Source organism: Otolemur garnettii, unplaced genomic scaffold (genome assembly GCF_000181295.1).
Source record: "Otolemur garnettii isolate 467f Iridium unplaced genomic scaffold, OtoGar3 scaffold00070, whole genome shotgun sequence".
NCBI classification, from domain to species: Eukaryota; Metazoa; Chordata; class Mammalia; order Primates; family Galagidae; genus Otolemur; species Otolemur garnettii.
In genome coordinates, this window is record NW_003852465.1 from 6,161,914 (window position 1) to 6,184,630 (window position 22,717).

The following is a 22,717-nucleotide window of genomic DNA, read 5'->3' on the forward strand; positions in this document are numbered from 1 at the left end:
AAAAACTCATACACGTATAACTCTTAACTCCTGAAAAACTCCTACTAATCAGCCTACCATTGACTAGAAGTTCTGCCAACAACAGTTATTAACACACGTTTTGTTAAATTATGTGTATTATATGCTGTATTCTTACAGTGACATAAGCTAGGGAAAAGAAAATGCTATTAAGAAAACAATAAGGAAGAGAAAATATAGTAGAAGCTCTAGTAAGTTGACCACCCAAGGGACTGTGACAAACTGATCAACACACAAAGGATCACAGTCTCACTGTACTGATACAAATATGTGGTGCATGTCCAGTCTGTGAAATGTAGGTCAACTTAAAGAGGTGGTCAGTGTAGGGAGATGGTGAACTATGGAGGTCCCACTACGTGTGCTCTTCCCTAAGTGGAAGTGGATCATTTCGAAGGTCTCCATTCGTACTGTCTTCATGTAGAACAGCTGGAGGAAGAGGAAGAGTTGGTCATGCTGTCTTGTAGGGGGGAGGAGGTTGAAGGGAGGCAGGGGAGAATGGCACACTCGGTGTAACTTTTACAGAAAATAATCTGTGTATAAAACAGACCATGCAGTTCAAACCCATGTTGTTCAAGGGTTAAATGCATATTTTATGTTGTGTTTTTTCCAAAGAAGCTCCCTGGTAGGTAACTTTGGCCAGATTGTTCATTTGTTTTATGCATATTAAGACCAATCCTTTATCGAATGTGTGAAATAGTGCTTGCTATCTCTGTAAAGAGTGATAGTAATACTGTTTGCCCCATTTTCAGAATTTCCTGTCCCTTGCTCTGTTTAAGTACACTCTGCTTCAACAGGCAAGCCAGTGGTGGTGATCAGGACTTCTACGATGCGTAATATATTTTTTATTTCTTCATAGAATTCAAGGTCTGCTATGAATATGGATAATGTCTAAGGGTGAATTGAGTCAGAGGTTTCAGCCAAAGCCTTCTTTATTTAAAATCAGAAGTTAATAGTAGGCTGAAAGTGCAGAGTGATTATTTATATCTTTTAAAAATAATTTCTGTCTTTAGAAAATATTACGGGGAAAAGATCGGGATCTACTTCGCGTGGCTGGGCTATTACACACAGATGCTCCTGCTGGCAGCCATCGTGGGCGTGGCCTGCTTTCTCTACGGATATCTGAATCAGGACAACTGTACCTGGAGGTAAGCCCTGTTTATTCCTGTTGCCATGGTGAAAAGTTGATTAGACATAAAATTATTTTCATGGTCTTAAACCGTTTTAGTAAAAGAAGACTCCTCACAGAACACTCATTGCTTTGGATGATACTTCCCTTTTGTTCTGAGCATAATAACTAAGTGAAATGGAAAAATTTTTTTCTTAGATAATCCAACCCAGTCTCTGACAGGAATATTACCCTTAGGAAACACTCCAATATTTTAAGACAATGTTTTGTTTGAAAAAGAAAGGAAGACAGGAGGGAGGATTGTCCTTGAACTTTTGGCCCCCAGAGGAATGTTCACTCAGCCCTGCAGATGTGGGCCAAGAGCAGCTCTGATTTCTTTGGGTTTTAAAGAGAAAACAGGTAAAACTGGTAGATTTTTTTTTCTTTTTTTGCTTTTAGAAATGATTTCTTTATACTTATAAAGAAATGCGTGCTTAAAAATTCAAGTAGACAATGATTGGTTTGGTTTTTAATTAGCCTGACAATGCTAAGGAAAAAAAATAACAGAATTACTTTGTGCTTGATGTTGAAATTTAAACACCAGCTGCACTGTCTAAAGGGACCTGCGTGGGTGCCAGAGCACTCTGAATTTCACCATCACTGTCTGAATTGTGTTATTATTCCTCTGCTTTTGGTGGTCTCAACCTCCAGAAGGGGTGCAGCTCTGAACCAGGCATTTCCTCTTGATCATCTGGCCCCTTTCCAGGTCTGACAGCCAGATCAGAATTTCTGGGCACCGGCGCTGAGCTGATGACCAAATTTTTCAAGCCCCAAGCATATTAGCCTGCTCCCAAGGTAGGGCGCTTACATGGCAGCCCTGATATAAGGACATAATTATCCATTCTATGCATTTAACAGAGGACTCCGAGCATTTTGTGCCCATTATGGCTTCTTGGCTAGAAAGCTGCAGATGGTTTTTGAAGTACTCTCCCCTCTTCACTGACAGAAGAGTTTTGGCCAAAGGCTAAATGTTGGTGCCTGTCCCCTTGATTTGTCTTTGGCTTCTCCATTGTTTTGTATATTGTTCCACCCCCCCAAAAAATCTCAAAAATACAGTTTCACGGTGCAGAAGCTGTATTTTTGAAACTCCTGTGGTTCTCGTTGTAACTCATTTTATGAAATCCTCATAACAGTCTCCTCCTATTTCCTACCATTTCACACAGATTAACGTATGGAAAACTGAAGGAAGGTCTTGGAGGCACACCCCCTGTGCTTAAAACTCTTTAGCTTCAATTATTTAATCACTAAATACCTTTAAAATGTTTGGAGTCTTACGTAAATCTTAAATAAATATGTCCAGCTAGTTTTATTACATATTAATGTAGATAGAGTCTCAAGAATAGAAAATGTGTTTAAGGAATAAGGGTTAATGATCCATCACCCAATGTAAGAACAAGAACATTACTGTTACCTTCCAAGTAACAGTACTTTGCCTGATTGCATCTCCTCCATTGTGAAATAACAACAGGACTAAATTTTGTGTTTATCATTTCTTTACACATAGTGTATTTTTAATTACATATATTTATAGCCCAACAAAGTATATTTAGTTTTGTGTGTTTTTGAAAATTAGGTATATATAAGTGGAAGATGTGACAGGTATTTTTTCTATAAAATGCCTGTTTAAAGTATTTGCCCCTCTTTTTAAATAATAGCTTTATTGAAGTATGATTTATGTACAATAGCACACATCCCTTTAAAGTGTACAATTCAGTTACTTTACGTACATTCACAGAGTTCTGCAGCCAGCACTGCCTCCTAATTCTAGAACACATCCATTGCCCCTTAAAGAAACAATGCCCATTAGGGGTTATTTTCTAACCTTTCTTTCTCTTATCTCCTGGCAACCACTAATCTATTTTCTGTTTCTATGGATTTGCCGATTCTGGACATTTCATAAAAGTGGAAATACATAGCATGAAGCCTTTTATGCCTGTCTTCTTTCAGTTAGCACATTGTTTTCAGGGCTCATCCTTGCTATAGCATGTTATCAGTTCTCCTCTTCCCTTTATGGCCATGTGTATACACCACAGTGTTCACTCAGTCATCAGTTGATAGACATTTAGGTTGACCATTGTGAATAATTCTGCTATGAACATTCATAGATGGGTTTTTGTGGGCACAGATGGTTTCAAATCTCTTAACAAAGACTGGAATTGCTAGGATATATGGTAACTCTAGGTTTAACATTTTGAGGAACTGCCAAAGTATTTTCTAAATGGGCTACAACATTTTTCATGCCCACCAATAATGTATGAGGATTTCAATACATCGTTGACACTTCCTTTTTTTTTCAATATTAACCATTCTAGTTGGTGTGAGGTGGTACGTCATTGCAGTTTTGATTTTTATTTCCCTAATGCCTAATAATATTGAACATCTTTTTATGTGTTTGTCATTCGTAGAGATTCTTTGGAGAAGAATCTGTCCAGATCCTTTGCTTATTATGTTGTCTCTTTATTGCTATTAAGTGTTCTTTATATATTTGTGATAGAAGTCCCTTATTGGATTTTGTCGTAGTTCATTTGTGCTATGACAGAATACCACAGATAAGGTAAATTGTAAAAAGCAGAAATTTATTCTTCACATATAGGGAGACTAGAAGTTCAAGACATGTGTCTTTATATGGCAGAAGGTCAAGAGGGACACACTCCCTCTTTCAACCCCTTTTTATAAGGGCACTTAATCTTATTCATAAGCAAAGAACTCTCATGACCTAATTACCTTTTAAAGCAGGTGTCCTCAAACTACGACAGCCCACCTAGGACATTTATCTGGCCCTCTGGGTGTTTTTGCTGCAGCTGCCTGTCCTGCTTAGCAGCCGACTTGTCCTGGGGCCGCAGTCCGGCCCTCCAGTGGTCTGAGGGACAGTGAACTGGCCCTCTGTTTAAAAAGTTTGAGGACCTTGTTTTAAAGGCTCCACCTCTTAATACTTTCACACTGGCAACACCTACATTTTGGTGGAGGCACATTTAAAGCATAGCAGATGTGTTAAAAATATTTTCTCCCATTTTTGGATGGTTTTCTTCCCTTTGTTTATGATACCTTTTGAAACAAAGTAATTTTTAATTTTGATGATACTCAATTTACTTATTTTCTTTTGTGCTTTGGTGTCCTATCTAAAAATACAATTCATGATCCAAAGTCATGAAGATTTCTTCAGTGTTTATCTTCTAAGGGTTTTATGATTTGGAGTCTATGATTTATTTTGAGTTAACTTTTGTAAATAATATGAGGTAGGGGCCAAACACTGCCATTTCCCATGTGTGAATATATACTGTGTACTCACCATTTTGAAAAGGCTGTCTTTGGCTGTGAATTGTTGTAGTACCCTCATTGAAAATCAGTTGGCCATAGTGTAAGAGTTTGTTTACAGACTCTCAATTCTTATCCATTTATTTGCATATCTATTAACTTCATGCTAGTAGCATACTATATTGATCACTGTAGCTTTGTAGTAAGTTTAGAAACCAGAAACTCGTTCTTTTTTGAGATTGTTTTAGCTATTTTGGGTCCTTTGCATTTCCATATAAATTTTAGATTATTTCTGCAAAAAGATCGAGCTGGGATTTTGATAGGAATTGTGTCAACTCCAAAGATCAGTTTGGAGAGTGTTGCCATCCTAACAGAATTAGTTCTTCTAATCAAGAACATAGGTTGTCTTTCCATTCAGTTAGGTCTTCTTAAATTTCTATCAATATTTTGTAGTTTTTAGTGTTTAAGTCTCATACTTTTTAAGTTTATTCTAAGTATTCTTTTTAATGCTATTATGAATAATACTGTTTCCTTAATTTTTGAATTATTTATTGCTAGTGTATAGAAATACAATTCCTTTCTGTATATTGATTTTTTTGGTACTACAAACTGGCTGAACTGGTTTATTTGCTCTAATTGGTTTGGGGGGGGGGTTGTTTTGTTTTGTTTTTTGTAGATTCCTTAAGATTTTCATGTACAATGTCATACCATCTGTAAATAGAAATAGTTTTACTTCCTCGCTCACAGTCTGGAGGCCTTTTATTTATTTTTCTTGCTTAGTTGTCCTGGATAGAACCTCTAGTACAGCGGTTCTCAACCTGTGAGTCAATGAAATACATTGCGGCATTAGGAAGATTGAGATCCACTGCTCTGGTACGATGTTGCTCTTATAAGGAAAGCATTTAATCTCTCACCAGTAAATATGATGGGGTCAGGCAGGGAGAGTTTCTTCTGTTCTTAGTTACTGAGAATTTTTATTACAAAAGGGTGTTGGATTCATCCATCTACTGACTTTTTACCCTGTGTGTGATTTTTGTCCATTTCCGTGATTGTACTTTGCTTCTCTAGAATTTCTAATTGGTTCTTTTTGGTAATTTCTATCTCTTTATTGACACTCTTCAGATTGTGGGACATTATTCACATACTATTCTTTCATTCTTTGGATATAGTTTCCTTTAGTTCACAGAATATGTATAATTGTTCATTTAAAGCCTTTATCTAGTAGGTGGAATTTCTGGGTGTCTCAGGAAGAGTTTTTATTGATTGCTTCTTTTCTCCCATATGAGGGCCTTACTTGTCTATTCCTCGCTGCGTCTGGCGATCGTATGTTGATAAATGGGCATTGTAAATATTTATTATAATTTCGCCTGTCTGGAAATCAATCCCACCCCCTTTCGGGGTTTCCCGTTCTGTATTTATTGTTGTCCCTGCTGCTGCTGCTGCTGTAGCTCCTCTCTGTTCACTAACTTTCCTGAACTGATTCTGTGGAGTCTGTTTTCTTTGTCATGTGTGGCCTGGCCACTGAAGTCCTGTTGAGTCGTTTTGGTTGTTAGCTGATGATTGAATTAGCTAGTGATTTCATTTAATGCTTTTCTTTTCTCTGCCTTTGCCAGGGGCTCTGTGTTGAGGAGTGTATTAACACGCAGCAGCCAGTTCTCAGCTCCTTCTTAGCCTGTTCTTCTCGCTTATACAAAATCTCAAGGTCAGTGAGACGTGAGGCGTGAAGGTTTCCTCAGGTCTTCTTACACATGGCCTTCTACAATCTCAGGAATGTGCTGGGGCTTTTTAAAACCTCCATGGACATCTCGTTTCTTAATTTTTTTCTTTTAAGTCTTTCAGTTAACCTCTTGTTAACCTCTACTGGTATCTCTGCCTTAGGCAGCTACAATATTAATTCCTGCCAGTTACTTTCGTCAGATGCTTTGGTGCTAGGGCTGTTTGCAAAGTATAAGCTCTGAGTGTGAGGTTAAAAAATGACAGATCCTGAGCATGAAGCATGGAGCTCTTCCAGGGAGCTAGACAGTTCCTTAATGTTGCCTTCTAATGCCATTCCCACTCCTAAAACATCTTGATTGTATCAGTCTTTTTCTTTTTGGTTTATGCTTTTTAGTTTCATCTTTATGAAATGTCTTCTTGCTCTGAGGTTATTCAGATATTTCTTCTTCTAGTAAGTTGGCACTGTCATTTGCCACCTGGCATTGATTTGTGTCCTATATGCTTACGGGTTCAATTTTGTGTTTTTTCACATAGGCAGGTCGCCTGTTATATCAGCCTCATTTATTTGAAATTCTCACCTTACTAATTTGCTTGGCCAGCTCTGTCATTAAGTCTATTTTTGTATAGTCAGAGGTCTATTTCTGAGCTCTTTATTTTGTTAGTTTTTTTCTTTCTTTTTTTTTTTTCTTTTAGAGACAGAGTCTCACTTTGTTGCCCTCGGTAGAGCGCTATGGCATCACAGCTCACAGCAACCTCCAGTTCTTGGGCTTAGGTGATTCTCTTGCCTCAGCCTCCCTAGTAGCTGGGACTACAGGCGCCTGCCACAACGCCTGGCTATTTTTTTTGTTTGTTTCTTTGCAGTTTGGCTGGGGGGGGGGGTTGAACCCACCACCCTTGGTGTATATATAGGGCTGGTGCTTTACTCACTGGGCCACAGGTGCCGCCCTAGTGAGTTTTTCTTAACCTGTTCCCTAACCTTGTTCTTCAGAAGTGTGTTGACTATTCTGAGCCTTTGTTCTTCCATTAAATTTATAACTCAAATGGGAGAGAACTGACATCTGTAAATAATGGTTTTTCTAAATTATGAGCCTGATAATGCAGATCTTATTTTCTTATTTACTGTCTTTCAGAAAAGTTCTATAACTTAACATATCTTAAACTAGACATATTCCTAGAAGTGTTATTTTTAACCTATTGGAAATAGTATTTTAAAAAATTATTTCCTAATTGTTACAAGCATTTGGTAACATAATTCCTTTTCGTGACCCTGTGTATGTTTTATATATTGATTTTATGTTCAGCAAACTTTACTAAATTCATTCATTCTAATAATTTATCTTTAGGTTCTATTGAATCATCTAAACAATCACATAATCTGCCAGAAATAACAATTTTCTTTCTTCTTAGTACATGGCTTTATTTTTCTTACTATGTTGGCTGGGACCTCCAACTAAAAAGAAGTGGTGCTTGCAGGACCCTTTGTCTCATTCCTTATGGAAATATTTTTTTTCTTTTTTTTTTTTTTTTTTGAGACAGAGTCTCACTGTGTTGCCCTTAGGAGAGTGCTGTGGCATCACAGCTCACAGCAACCTCAAACTCTTGGGCTCAAGCGATTCTCTTGCCTCAGCCTCCCAAGTCTAAGGGAAATATCTTCAACAATTTATCATTAATTATGACTTTTTAAGGTTTTATGTAGCAAGCCTTTCCTGGGTTAATGAAGTTCGCTTATATTCCAAGTATCATGAGAGTATAATTTAGTTTTTTTTTCCTTATCATGCATAGATAATAGATTTTATCACATTGCTTTAAATTATAACTTTTTAAAATTAAGTTTTATTTCTTCTTTAGCAAAGAAGTTTGTAATCCTGATATTGGTGGCCAGATTATAATGTGTCCTCAGTGTGATCGACTGTGTCCATTCTGGAAACTCAATATTACTTGCGAGTCCTCAAAGGTAGTTTTTGTTATTCCAAATAGTTACACATAATAAAAAAGTTTTTCTTCTAATAACTAAGGTATGGCATAGAAATTGTATCTTATTTCCTCTGAGAAATTCAGACAGGTTATCTTTCAACTAAACTTCTGAACTTTCTAGATGATGGTTATACAATGAATGTGTTTATTCCTCAATTCAATATTTCCTCAATAATAATGAATTGAGATTCAAAGCCTTATTTAAAATCTCATGGTGGGTCAGTGAGAAAATGGTAGACTTGAAACTTTTTTTCAAGTAATCAAAGCAGAAATCTCAAGTTTGACTTAAAATACTAGTTTAACTTATAAATACTTCTTAATAGATGTACTGTTACAGGTTGAGTATTCCTCGTCTGAAATGCTTGGGACCAGAAGTGTTTTAGATTTCTAAACATAATAATGGTTATACTTACCAGCAGTGCATTCCTCATCCGAAAGTTCAAGTCCAAAATGCTCCCACAAACATTTCCTTTAAACGTAATGTTGATGCTCAAACACTTCTGGATAATTTGGGAGCATTTCAGATTTCAAATTTGGGGGTTACAGATGCTCAACCTGGATAAGCATTTTCCTTAATTCAACCTAGAAACCTGGAATTTGTACGTGTGTCTTTCCTCTTTCTAAGTGTGCTGCAAGTGCTTGGATTTTTAAAGTCCGTGCTGGTCAGATTTAGACTATGTAAATATGCATAAGAGAGATTCTGCACTTAAGTGATAAAAGGTATTTGTCTCAAAACATTCCCACCAACACATCTGGCTCTCCTGATACAAACAGATGGTCTTCAGCTCTATGACTTCTTAAAATCCAGGTTCGGAATAAGCATTGAAAAGGAAGGGAGTGTACGTAAAGCTGCCAGAAACTCTAATGAGCCAGAAAGATGGTAGGCTCACTTCAGAGCGTTTTCCTGACGATCAGACACACTCTTCCCTTTTATTATGATTCTCAGTTTAGGAGTTGTTATACGGCCCTACCACATTCGGATCTGCTGGGTGTAAATCTGATTTTAACTGAAAGTATAGCTGTTACGGTGATGCCGCTTTATATTTTATACTTTGCAAAGTTTTTGTCATTACCATTTTGTTTTGTTTTGTTTTGTTTTGTTTTTAGAGACAGAGTCTCACTTTGTCGCTCTCAGTAGAGAGCCGTGGCATCACAGTCACAGTAACCTCCAGTTCCTGGGCTTAGGCAATTCTCTTGCTTCAGACACCCACCATAATGCCCAGCTATTTTTTGTTGCAGTTTGTCCAGGGCCGGGTTCGAGCCTTTGTATATGGGGGCAGCACCCTGCCCACTGAGCCGTAGGCACCGCCCTGTGATTACCATTTTGATACATACTCTGTGGGAAAGGCAGAACAGGCATTATCTCCATTTTATAGATCAAAATCCTGTGGCTCTGAGAGATTAAATAATCCTATCAAGGTCCACCACCTAATGTAGTAACTGGCAAAGCCAGAAATTAACCGGGAATCTGCATTCCTGGCCATCACCATCGTCCTCACCGGCTGACAGTGACACCAGGGCCTTCACTCTCAAATCCACCTCTATGTCTGAAAAGTCATAGAGCTAAGAGTTAGCACCACATAGTTAAGCCAATGGCAAAGTGTGGTCAACACATGAATGTTTACATTTAATTCTTGAATTAAGATAGATTACATTGCCTCCTTTCCCAAGCCAACAGCTCTACACCATGGCTGTCTGTTTAGAACATACCCAGTAAGTAAGACGTGATGCTGGTGAGAGGGAAGCCGCCTTCCAGTGATGTTGGCACATAGATTAAAGGTCACTTCTTAGCACACTTCCCAGGGCTTTGGATTTAGGTCAAACGCCAATGAAAATACCAAAGTCAAATTGTACTCCATAGAAGTACAAGTGGAGATTTCATTTTCCTTAAGAAGTTCTCTCCCGGCCCTCCCCAACCCCACGTCATCTCTCACGTCTTCTGCTCCACCTACCTTTCCTTAAGCACTTGACTTTCAAATGCTCCTTGTGTACATTTCATTTTGGTAGAAATGAATATTCGGTTCTACTCCAGTTTACTGAAAAATCCCTTGATAAGACTATTTAGAAGTAGCTTTGCATTTTCTTGAGCGTGTCAAGTTTGCTTTTTCTAGCTGTAGTTTCTTTCTCTCCCCCGTCTTGTCGTCTTCCCTGTTCATATGACCTATCATAAAGTACATGCCACTTTTCCACTATCGTTATACATCTTTTTTTAGGAAATGTAAAAATGCTCACTACCAAAGAAATTAGTAAGTAATTGAAAGATCTTCCAGGAAATCATTGAGAGCAATAGTTTACTTACATGCTAGCTAAGAGATAAAAACTTTGGAGAATAGAGCCTTCTTTGGCCAGATACGTTATTTATCATTCACGATCTCTGTACTCATTATAATATTAGCAAAAGCACCTGTATAACCTTTATTCCAGAGGCAACCTCTGTCTGTGACAGTAGAAAAGCCATCGTTGCATTTCAGGACACAGGGTTCTCCTAGAGTCTTAGATTTGTACTTTTTCTTTTTCTTTTTTTTTGCTTTGTACTTCTTTTAACAGGAAAAGCGGGAATTATGGGATGTACCGTCTCACCTGGGGGATTGATGATAAGATGTCTAGAAGTTGCCTTGAGGTCCTTGTGTTTTTAGAGCCATCCTACTTCCACCAATTCACTATGACAGCTCGTAAAAAGAGGCTGTTATTCATTCCTGATAGAGGCTTTAAACTGAGTGGAATCTTAGCAGCTACCCCTACCTCCTTATCCCCGTATGGAAAGTTCCACTGGAAAATGCACTGTGGTTAACATGGCAAAGGCTGTTTGCTTTTAATAGAATGAGAAATTTCACCTATGAATATATAGTAGATATGGTGATTGTTAGACTAGGTCTCTGCCTTAAAAAGAATTTCAGGCTGTACAATATACAAAGCATTTCCTGTTTACTGAGTTTGAATAAGTGAAGAACATGATTCAGTTATGTGTTTATTGTATGTTCCAGAAATTGTGCATCTTTGACAGTTTTGGAACCCTGATCTTCGCAGTGTTTATGGGAGTATGGGGTAAGTTACTTTTACTTTTTCATGCAGTCAATTTAATTGTATTATATAGTTTTATTGTAACCACTTACAAATCCAAAGTAACCCACTTTTAGGGCCTTGGATTGCCCAAGCTTCAACTCCCCTAAAACTCCACTTACAACTGTGAGGACATTGTATTAGTTAGCTTTTACTAGCTAACTAGGTAATGTAAAAACCTCAAAATATGAGTGTATAATGGTTTCAGACAACAAACATGATTTCTCCTATTTATTATTTCTTATTCTCTGGGTCCGCTGAGAGGTTCATCAGGCGTGGGCTGGCTCACTGATCTCGGAAGCGAGCTGGCAGGCCCCTGGGGTGAGCTGGGCAGGCAGTTAGAAGCCTGGTTTGCTCTGTGGGACTCAGCTGCTCCTCCTAGGTTCTCACCCTCCAGGCTAGCCCAGGATTCTGGCTTCAGGGTTCCAAAGAGAAGCAAGAGAAGGCACGCTCCAGTGCATAGACATTTGTTAAGCCTGTCATTGCATCAAGTTCACTAACGTCCCATGAGCTAAAGTCATATGGCCAAGCCAGCATCAACGTAGACAGATGGGAGTACTGCCCAGTGGCTGGGATTTAGGACGCATGATTCATTGGAAGCCAGTGCAGCAGTCCCCACGGCTGTAATCCAACCTAACTTCTACGGGGGTGTGGGTGGGGAGGAAGCAGCAACCTGATGATTATGGGTAAGTGAATATTAATAAGTACATGCCACTCTTAGAACAAATTCTATTTACTAAACAGGTATAATTCCTGCAAAGGAGCTTTAACACTATATTTTTGTATAGCATCATTATTGTAAATGAAACAATTATCATTTTCTTTAAATACAGACTTATAAATGTTTAATCAATATAAATGTTCTAACACCGAAGAACAAACTTTCATTTTCAAAAATAAGTACATTTCCAGTTTCATTGTGTTAAGTCTGGGGAACTGTAGAGTTCAGACAATAAGAAGGTGGGGGAAGAAATGGAATCCGGCCTCTTGTTCTTGAGAGGACAGCACAGCAACACGCGCGGCTCTCAACAGAAGCAGTTACCTAGGTGTCCTCTGCACTCCTTTTCTTTGGCAGTGGTTGTGCCTGTGGGTCACCACATGGATCACAGAACAGACAGTCCAATTATTTTGTACAGTTTTTAGAGATATTAATTGCCAAAGTTCACTGCAAGGTGGCCGGGCTTTCCGATAAATTACACTGGCATTCAGACATGGAGCACACTTTGGCTGGGTACCAAACTTGGGCTAACACCTGACACATAGGAGAATAAAGATGATATGTATGTACTGAGATCCTCTGTATTCTTCCATTGTAAAATACATCTTTTTTTTTTTTTTTCCGGTAAAAGCTTAGGTGCTAAACACATGGGTCAGCATTTTGAACTATTGTCTTAACTGTACAACCATAATCTGTAAAATTCTAACACATCTCTTGAACCGGGTATATTCATGGATACTGATAGCTCCAGTTAAAGATGATATTCGAAATAATTTTCAACATTGGAAAGACAGACCTCAAATTTCCTAACTAACTTGCCTTTCTCCGATCATAGCACTGTGTTTACGGAACTGACGTATCCCCCGGCTGCTGATTTTATTTCGTTTGATCTTAGGGTACAGAATACATTTCATTACTGCTTGTGGTATCGTATGTGTATCTTTAAGGATATGTGTATATGAGAAACGTGTTATTTTAAGTGCTTTATGTTGCTTTCTTTGTTACTTCTGCCTTATGAGAACTACTGCTGGGAATCAAGTTACAGAAAGTATGAAACTGCAAAACTGTTGAATGAGAGAAGGCTCGTGGGAAGTTACTCACATCACCACCATCAAATTCCTGCAGCATCTCTTTTGTACCCTGATGCATATGGCACTTAGAGTATTCTTCTGCGCTCTAAAAATTATAAGTTGAGAGCAGAAAACCTTTTATAATGAATATAATACAAATCATATACTTGTCTGAAAAATATCTACACTTTTAGGCCAGGGCAGCCCACCCATTCACGCTGACTCACGTGTGGTTTACTCAACCTGTGGTTGAAGTACAGGTTCTGATGCTTCCTACCCTCCTTCTTTCTTAACTACTTTCATAACTGAAATTTTTAATTTTCACCTCTGAGGGCTGTGTTCTAAATGGGGCCTCGTGACTTCCATAAAAACATCCATCCTCTGGCTCACTACGGAGGGCCAGGAGGGTCAGGAAGCCTGCCCAGCTGCACTGAGCGAGGCAGGACACAGTTTTGCATGTTACTTCCAGACCTGAGCTGCCCCCACTGGGTCTATACCAGCAAAATAGTGCAGCTCCTGCTACCACTACCGTTGCCTCTGTTCACCTTGGTTTCTGACCTGATGACACACAGATGTGTCTGATGGGCATTTTTTAAACATCACATCTGGAACCCTAGCTGCAAGAGAATCTGAGAAATAACAGTTTTTAACCTTATAGCTTTGAGTTTGGAAGTGGCAAGACTGAGAAAGCTAATCTATTTTATCTACCTTTGCGAGTAAAAAGGGCTGAATAGTGTCAAGGCCTGTTAAAATGTCTCAAATCTTCAACAGCAGACTCATAGCAACCAGAGCACTCCCATCTATGAGAGTGTGTCTCTTGTCCCCAGGTGCTGCAAGATAGAGCACCACCTGTGCTTCACTGCTCTGAACCCCTTACTTTGTAAATGGGTATCACCTTCCTCTGCTGTGTACTTTCTTTCTTTAGATGTAGTAATATGATTAAGAGCAGAAGCTGTTACTGATTCCCAAGTCCCGGGCAACCTTCCCCTTTCTCTCACATGTTAACGGGAGAGTTTCAACTGTGTCTAAGCAACTGGAGCCCGATGGTGTGTGGTTTGCCGGAAAGCAGAAGCACAGGGGTCCCCACTGATGTTCTGTCAGTTGTCTTCTTGCAGGGAGAGAGAGCAAAAACTACAGAACAGGAATTCCTTTCTGTGATCATACACGGTCTCTCCAGGCCCCCCTGCCCTCAGTCAGCAGCACGCCGCATTATGAGTTAGCAATAACACGGCCCAGAAATACTCCACAACACTGGGTGATGGTACGAGGTGGCCAGTACCTTCGGCAGACCCCACAGAGTCTGCGGCTACATAAAACAAGGAGCTAAAACTCCTGGCCATTCCTATAGCTCCCAAAGGGCGGGTAGGATTTGCTCCCAACTCCTTCTTCACCGGGCCATCTCCTGCTTACACTGCAATCCTTTCACTTCCTAGGCAGACCACCTTCCTGAAGTTCAGGACTGGATAAACGGAAGCCTGTTACCCCTTATGTTGAAGTTCAGGGAGGAGAGTAGTGGGTTCTACAGCTCTTCCCTTACAGCATTAATTACAATTGTTTATGTTGCCCTTAGTGAGAAAAGTCAAGTTTATTTTCATGAGTCACCTCCTGTTGATCCCATTGCTAGAAATACATCCTGAGTACATGAACTGCTGTCATATCCAGTTTTAAAGGTGAGGCAAATGACACTCAGGGAGATTAAGCAAATTGCCTGAGGCCCCACAGGCAGAAAGTAATAAGCATAGAATAAGAGCTTTGCAAATAATTTGGTATCAGCCTTTAGATCATCGACAAAATGCAGTATATATTTGTAAAGTTGTAGCAAGCTTTTAGAAAGACGCAGAAATATTTATTTTGGTCATAATTGCACTACTATTTTTAGTGTTCCAAAAAATTTGGTTCTACTTCATATAGCATAAGTACAGACCCTTCCTTCTGTAGAGAGTGCCAGCCTAACTTTAACAAGCTTAGGAGATAAGTACTGGTTCATTTCAGTTACGACGATAGGTGCCAAAGTGCAATCAGATTTTAATGTCCTTAATCACAGTTTCCTTTATAAAATATTTACAGTGGAAGAGTCCATTTGGAGTCTGTGAGGGAGGGGAGTCCACCCTGGGTTCCTCTCTGCAGTGACAATACTAGGGCAGACTCTAACCTCAGTCAAATTCTCCCTGGTGTGTGCTCCATCTTGGGTTATCCAAGGCTCTTGCCAAGTACAGGAATACCTTGGAGACATTTTGAGTGCTATTCCAGACCACCATAATAAAGCGAGTCACATGAATGTTTTGGTTTCTTGGTGGATATAAAAGTTTTATTTCCACTGTAGTCTATTAAGTGTGCAGTTAACATTGTGTTTAAAAACATTCATATATATTAATTAAAATATTCTTTATTGCTAATGATGCTAGTGATCATCTGTGCTTCAGCAAGTCTTTAATCTTTCTGCTGGTGAAGGATCTTGCCTTGATGTTGATGGCTGCTGACTATTCAGGGTAGTGGTTGCTGAAGGTTGGGGTTGCTGTGGCACTTTCCTAAAATAAGACAACAACAAATATTTCCTTTCATGAAAGATTCCTCTCTCCCTAGCTTTTTACCCACAGTAGAACCGAGATCAAAATTGGAGTCAGTCCTCAAACCCTGCCACTGCTTTATTAACTAATTTTATGTAATATTCTGAACCCTTTGTTATTTCAACAATGTTCACAGCATCCTCACTAGGAGTAGATTCCATCTCAAGAAACCCTTTCTTCATCCAAACCACACAACTCCTCATCCTTCAGCTCCTCCGAGAGTGCAGGCAGTTCAGTCACGCCTTCAGAATCCACTTCTAGTTCCCTGGGTGTAGCCCTGCACCACATCCGTGTTAACCTCCTCTGTGGAAGTCATTTATGAGGGTTGAATCAGCTTTCTTCCAGAGTCTTGTTAATGTTGGTATTTTGACCTCCTGTGAATCTCAAATGTTCTTAATGGTATCTGTTATAGAATGATGAATTCTTTCCAGAAGGTTTCAATTTGTTGAGATCCATCCGAGGACTCACTATCTCTAGCAGCTATAGCCTTACAAAATGTATTTCTTATTATTTAAGTCTTGAAAATTGAAATGACTCCTTGATCCATGGGCTAGAATGGATGTTATGTTAGCAGCATGGAAAAAAAAAAATTTGTCTCATTGTATATCTCCATCAGAGCTCTTGGGTGACCAGGTGCATTGTCAGTGAACAGTGATATTTTGAAGGGAATCTCCCAAGCAGGACATCTCAGCAGTAAACCATCTTGTAAGCACATGTGCTATCATCCAGGCTTCCTTGGCCTTTTATGGAGCACAGGTGGAGTCAATTTAGCATAATTCTTAAGGGCCTTAGAATTTTCAAAATTGCAAATAAGCATTGGCTTCAGCATAATGTCACCAGCTGCATTGGCCCCTAACAAGAGAGTCAGCCCATCCTTTGAAGCTTTGAAGCCAGGCATTGACTTCTCCTCTCAAACTATGAAAGTCCTACAAGGCATCCTTTTCCATCAGAAGGCTAAAAATCTGTTGTCTAGTGTAGCCATCTGCTGAGCTAGATCTTCTGAATAACTTGTGCAGTTCTCTGCCAGCACTTGCTACTTCACCTTGCACTTTCTTGGTATAGAGCTGGCTTATTTCCTTAAGCCTCATCAGTCAATCTCTGCTAGCTTTAGTCAATCTTCTGCAGCTTACTCACTTATCTCAGCCTTCGTAGAATTGAAGAGAGTTAGAGTCTTGCTCTGGCTTAGGCTTTGGCTTAGTGGATGTTGTAGCTGGTTTAATCGTCCATCCAGACCACCAAAACGTCCTCCGTATCAGTTATAAGGCTGTTTTTCTTATCATTCATGTGTTCACTGGAATAGCATTTTTAATTTCCTTCAAGAATTTTTCCTTTGCATTCACAACTAGGCTATTTGGTGCAGAAAGCCTAGCTTTCAACACGCCTTCCTTACTAAACTTAACATTCAAATTTTGATTTAAAGTGAGAGACGTGTAATTCTTCCTTTCACTTGAACACGTTGAGGCCACTGTAGGATGATTACTTGGCCTAATTCCAATATTATTGCATCTGAGAGAATAGGAAGGCCCAGGAATAGGGAGAAATATAGGGGAATGGCTGGTCAGTGGAGCATTTGGAACACATAAAACATTTATCAATTAAGTTCAGTGTCTTTTATGGGCACGTTGGTGCCCCAGAGGAATTACAGTAGTAACATCACAGATCACTGATCACAGATAATGTAACAAGTATAATAGTAATGCAAAAGTTAAAATGTTGGGAGAATTCCCAAAATGTGATGCAGAGACATGCAGCGGGCACGTGATGTTGGAAAATTGGCTCCTGTGGACTTGTTCGGCACAGATCTTCAGTCCGTAAAAAACTCAGTGTCTGCGAAGTGCAGTGAAACATGCTGTTTCTGTGCTCAGGGCCCAGGTAGACGGCACAGCAGAAAGTGGTGGAGTGTGATGGTCATATGGGGAGGCAAGCCATGGGACCCAGCTGCCACCTCTGAGTGGGAGAGTCCCCCTGTGGTGGGGTCCTCCAGTTCCTGATGTGGTTTCCTTTAGCTCTTTCCTCAGTGCATTTATCCATTAAGCACCTAACTATGTGCTAGCACGGCAGCTGTAAATACAACTTCATCCTGGCCCTCGTGAAGATGACATTCCAGGGAGCATGATAGGCGGTAAGCCTAGAAGCAGAGTAGGCCAGGAGGCTTGAGTGCTGCATCTTCTGAAGTGCAGAAGAGGGCTGCCCACAGGGTCAAGTGTGCCCTTCCTCACAGCGTGTGCCATCTCACAGTAGAATTCTCTGGTGAGTCAAAAAGTAGGCGTCCTCGGTTCAATGGCTCTATCGGGTGTTTATCAGGGGAGGCAGAGCCCAGGGTGCTTGAGTAAGTGGGTGGCACAGCTTCTGCTGCTCCATGTGCAACCCAACGAGGGTTGGCTCTTGGAGGTTCATTCCTGCCCCCAGCCCCTGAAGGGGTCTCTCATTTGAGGAATATCTGCCACATGAAGCCAGCATAATCTAAGTGCCAGCAAGACCACCCAGTCACATCCTGGTTACCTGACGCCCTCTAGATTCCCATCCCATCAACAGAGGCAGGTTCATGTCCCCATGGGCTGGGACTGGTACTCAAATGGCCAGGTACTTTGTAGTAGAACAGTGGTTCTCTCCTAATGCCATGGTCCTTTAATACAGTTCTTATGGGTCATGACCCACAGGTTGAGAACCGCTGTGTTGAACCATCGCTCTCCACACTAAACACTCAACAGTTCAAACTGATTCCTATAGCAAGTTATTTCTACCTTAGCAAGTGGTATTCAGAGGAACACTGCTGGCCAGGCGCAGTGGCTCATGCCTCTAATCCCAGCACTCTGGGAGGCTGAGGTGGATGGATTGCCTGAGCTGACAAATTCAAGACCAACCTGAGCAAGACTAAGACCCTGTCTCTAAAAATGGCCAGGTGTCAGTTTTTCTATTTTTAGTAGAGACAGGGTCTCACTCTTGCTCAGGCTGGTGATTCTCTGAACCTGAGCCAGAGCGAGACTCCCTCTCTAAAAATAGAGGGACGGTGTGGCGGGTCCCTGTAGTCCCAGCTACTTAGGAGGCCTAGACAAAAATATCACTTGAGCCCAAGAGTTTGAGGTGGCTGTGAGCTATGACCCCACGGCATTCTACTGAGGACAACAGAGTGAGACTCTGTCTCATAAACATAAATAAAATAAACATTGCCAGGAAGCGACGCTTTGAAACATTTTGGTTATCTTCACTTTTGGGGGCATCAGGTTCATGCTCCTCACAGCCGCACCCCAAGATTTCCTCTTACACCTCAGGCTACCTACTGCTGGTCCCTGGGACTCCATTCTGGCTCTCTTCGCTCCCTACTCCAGTGATTCAGTGACTCGCCACTCTGACTGCTCATTAGAGCTTTAAAAGAGGAATTACCAACTACAGCAGAATCTCAGGGGTGGTGCCCAGGCTCAGTATTTTGAAGGCTCCATGGTGCTTCTTGTGAACAACCACTTTAAACCTCATTTAGTGTTCTCATCCATAAATCTCATGGCCCCAGTTGCCACTTAAAACAACGAAAATCTGGCTCAGCCCAGAGCTGCTTCCTGCATTCCATACTTTGACCTGCCTACTGGGCATTTCTCCGGGAGTAACTCAAGTGCACCTAACCACCACCAAACCAGTTATCTTCCCCCTCTTACTACCTTTCTTACTTCAGGGAATGGTGCTAGAATTTAGGATATTTGTCACCTAGGCCAGAGGCCTGGCTGGCATCCTCAGCCTCTTCCTGCCCCTTCTGTCACAGCCGCCTCCGATCAGGTGACCTGCTCCATTGCCTCAAGCATGCTGCCTCTGCATGCACCTGCCTCTAGTCTCACTCCAGATGCCGTCAGTGCCTGCTCCGCATGTAGGCTGAGCTCTGAGCACCTTTCAAGGCAGGCAGAGCCCTTTGTGCTGTGCCCCTGTGGCTGTCTCTCCGACTGCCCCTCCCTCTTCATCATACCCCATGCTCACTACCAGACTGTTTGCAGTTTTATGAGGTCTCTGGCGCTCTAGCTGCCTTGCCTTTGTATGTACAGCTCCTGGGAATCAAAGCCTTAACACCACCTTCACCTGATCAGCTCTGAGTCATCTCAAGAGTCATCACAATGATCCTGTCCCTGAGGAGGCTTCCCTGAAACATCCAGTCAGATGTTTGGCTGTGCCCAGAGCATCCTGTGCTTACCTTCATCATAGCCCACTAACTGGTCCATCGTGCTTATTATCCTAGTAGGTACAGTGTGATTCCCACGTATTTGGGAGCTCCTGGAAGCAGGGACTGTGTCTTGTTTCTCTTTACTGTCAGCAAATACTAAACAATCAAAAAGTATTTGTAGATAGAACAGTCGTGATCCAGAATTTCCATGTAAGAAGGGTTTAGGGGTAACAGTTTGATTGGAAGAAGGCTCTAGAGGAATTTACCCTCAAACTGCACTTTCCAATTAACATTGTTTTTGTTTAGTATTTGAAGTTATACATTCTAAAAAATAATGATTCCAAAAATTATTGCATTTATAGTTTACACAAGAGAAATATATTTTTCTGTATGAAAGAATATTCATTAATTTGAGGAGTTCTAAAGTGTGTTCTCTCCATACCCAGGCCCTGAGGAAGGAAAGGCAGGAGGGAAGGAGTGAGGGGAAGGGGGGTGCAGGGGAGAGCAGACAGAAGGAGGGACTGTGAGCCACTTTGGAATTATGACACTTGTGTTTTCAGCTGGCTGTAAAGTGCTGGAGCAGACGCTTCAGCATCAGACATACATGCCTCCCACTGGCCCGCTATTGCCTTTCCCATGAGCTATCGTTTGTTTCATAAGTCGTTTAAATTATCAGAGTTTTCTTTGAAAACCGTTTTTCTCTTTTAAATATTGTCAGCTATAACTTGATTTTATTTACCATATATGAGAACATTATGGGTAATTTGTTACTTGGCACCGACCTCTGCAACCTCAGTTGACATCGAAGACCCACATAACCAACGCTGTTGTGTCTCTCTCTTTGTTAGTTACCTTGTTTTTGGAGTTTTGGAAACGGCGCCAGGCAGAACTTGAGTATGAATGGGACACTGTTGAGTTACAGCAGGAAGAACAAGCCCGGCCGGAATATGAAGCACGGTGTACTCACGTGGTGATAAATGAGATTACGCAGGTAGAGGAGATGCCCGGAGATGTCAGTCGGTCTCTTTCCTGCAGGCCTCCTTCTCTTTCGCTGTACATTGGAATCACCCGGGGAACGTAAAAGATATTGATGCCTGGGTCCCATGAGTGCATTCTCTGATGGTACATGGTAGCCTGGGGTGCGTTCTGAGCACAGGAATTTTGTAAGCTCCTCTGGGTATTGTAGTGTATGGCCAAGGTGAAAAAGCACTGCTTGGAAGAGTGGACTTAGGAGATCAAGGTGGTCCCTTCCTTCATAGTAATACTAAAACTCGGAAAAACAAATTAGAAAATGATATAGCTGTAGAAGGAGAGATGCATTGATTGGTGTTTATAGTTGATTCTCAGTTTTTCACATGCTCCTTCCTTGTTACATCCTAGACTAGCTGCCCCTGGGTCTGGCACTAAGTCTCGGTCACGGCTCCACCTTCTGGTTGGGATGTGCACAAAAAAATGTGTCTCTTACCCTGATGTGAAAAAAAGGACAGATGAGGAAGGGACTCTTATTTACTGAAGTCCTACTGTGTTCAGGCACTGTGCTGGGTATTTTATGTCATTGGAAAACTAGATTTGCTGCTGCCACTACTGCTGCAAAAATAAAGTATTAAACTATGTATCTCTATAAATATTCCAGAGCCCTTGAAAGATGATTTTTGAAACATTGGCGTTACAGCTTCTTTCCATCAACACAGAAAATTTAGAGCTGATTGTACTTGTAGTCATCAGAATAAGAACAGTAGTTTCTAAGTATGAACAGCTCTTAGAAAGAAAATGCTTTTACCAAGAGCATCTGAAAATGTCCCCAAGTATAGATTTTATAAATTGAATCACAGATTTACACAGTGTTGGCACGAAATGGGACTGGAGGGAGCAGTTCCACCTCCTCCTTTTAAAAATGGAAAGAAGTGAGGTTCACTAATCAGGAGAAAGTGACATTTGTCTCTTGCGATGTAACAAGCTCCCAGTGATGCCCATTATGAATAGTTGCCGCTGTTTATTAGAGGAGACAGGGTCAAAGCATATGCTGTTAAAAGGTTATATATTCAGAAATGGACACTGAAATTTAAACAAAAGTAAATGTTTATAAAGTCTTTTGAGCACTAAAAAAACTAAAAGCTGATATTATCAGCAACACAGGAAAAATACCGAAGAAAAGACAGTCGGGTCATTTAAGCCTGCAGATTTTATATCTAAAATTGCTAACTAATAAGTTTCCTCTGAAAGTTGCTTACTAAAAAATTGCCAGTGAAGGTTCATTTTTCTTTACTTTTCTTCTTCACTTCACTTTGGTTGCTATCTGTGGTCTGTCTTTCATTGATGTATAGAGGTTCATGGTCTTCAGTGTGAAGTCTTAGAAATGAGACTCATGGAATTCTAGTCTGAACACAGCACCTCACCAATTGGGTGATCTTGGACAAATTATTGAAGTTCTGTGCCTTAATTTCCTCGTCTCTAAAATGGGAATAATAGAGCTGCTTCCCTGTGATTGTAGTAAGGATTAAGTGAGTTAACTTATAGAACTATTTTGAAAGGTATCCAACACAGAGTAAGCAATGCATAAATATTTGCAGCTGTTATTAGGCTGTAGCTGCTTTTATAATCCAGGTAAATCATGAGAAGCATTGGTTTCTTCTCTTAAGAATTTAAATATATTCTTAATAAACTATAAAATGGAAACTCTTAAAAATTTTGTATGCCAAACTCATATATGAAGCTCAACCAAAAAACATATAGTATACCTAGTATTTGTAGACATTTGTGAAACTATTTGTCCAGTCATTTCTGAAACCTAAGAGAAGCCCAGAAGTGTAGCTTTACAGCACAGCACTAACCAGATACCCAAACTCGGCTTGGCGCCTGTGGCTCAAGTGGCTAAGGCGCCAGCCACATGCACCTAAGGTGGCCGGTTCGAATCCAGCCCCGGCCCGCCAAACAACAATGACGGCTGCAACCAAAAAATCGCCAGGCGTTGTGGCAGGTGCCTGTGGTCTCAGCTACTTGGGAGGTGTAGGCAGGAGACTCGCTTGAGCC

General features: G+C 40.6%; 1 protein-coding gene across 2 annotated transcripts in view; it reads left to right on the top strand.

Moving 5' to 3' along the window:
* The window catches only part of ANO6 (anoctamin 6), a 182,000-nt gene that overhangs the window by 131,783 nt on the left and 27,500 nt on the right, over positions 1-22,717 (top strand). For both annotated transcript variants that reach the window (XM_003793553.3, XM_023515374.1), the window contains 4 exons: positions 1,029-1,163; positions 8,003-8,108; positions 11,113-11,173; positions 20,536-20,678. In XM_003793553.3, coding sequence (XP_003793601.1) covers positions 1,029-1,163; positions 8,003-8,108; positions 11,113-11,173; positions 20,536-20,678 — 445 coding nt within the window. The remainder of the gene's footprint in view (positions 1-1,028; positions 1,164-8,002; positions 8,109-11,112; positions 11,174-20,535; positions 20,679-22,717) is intronic.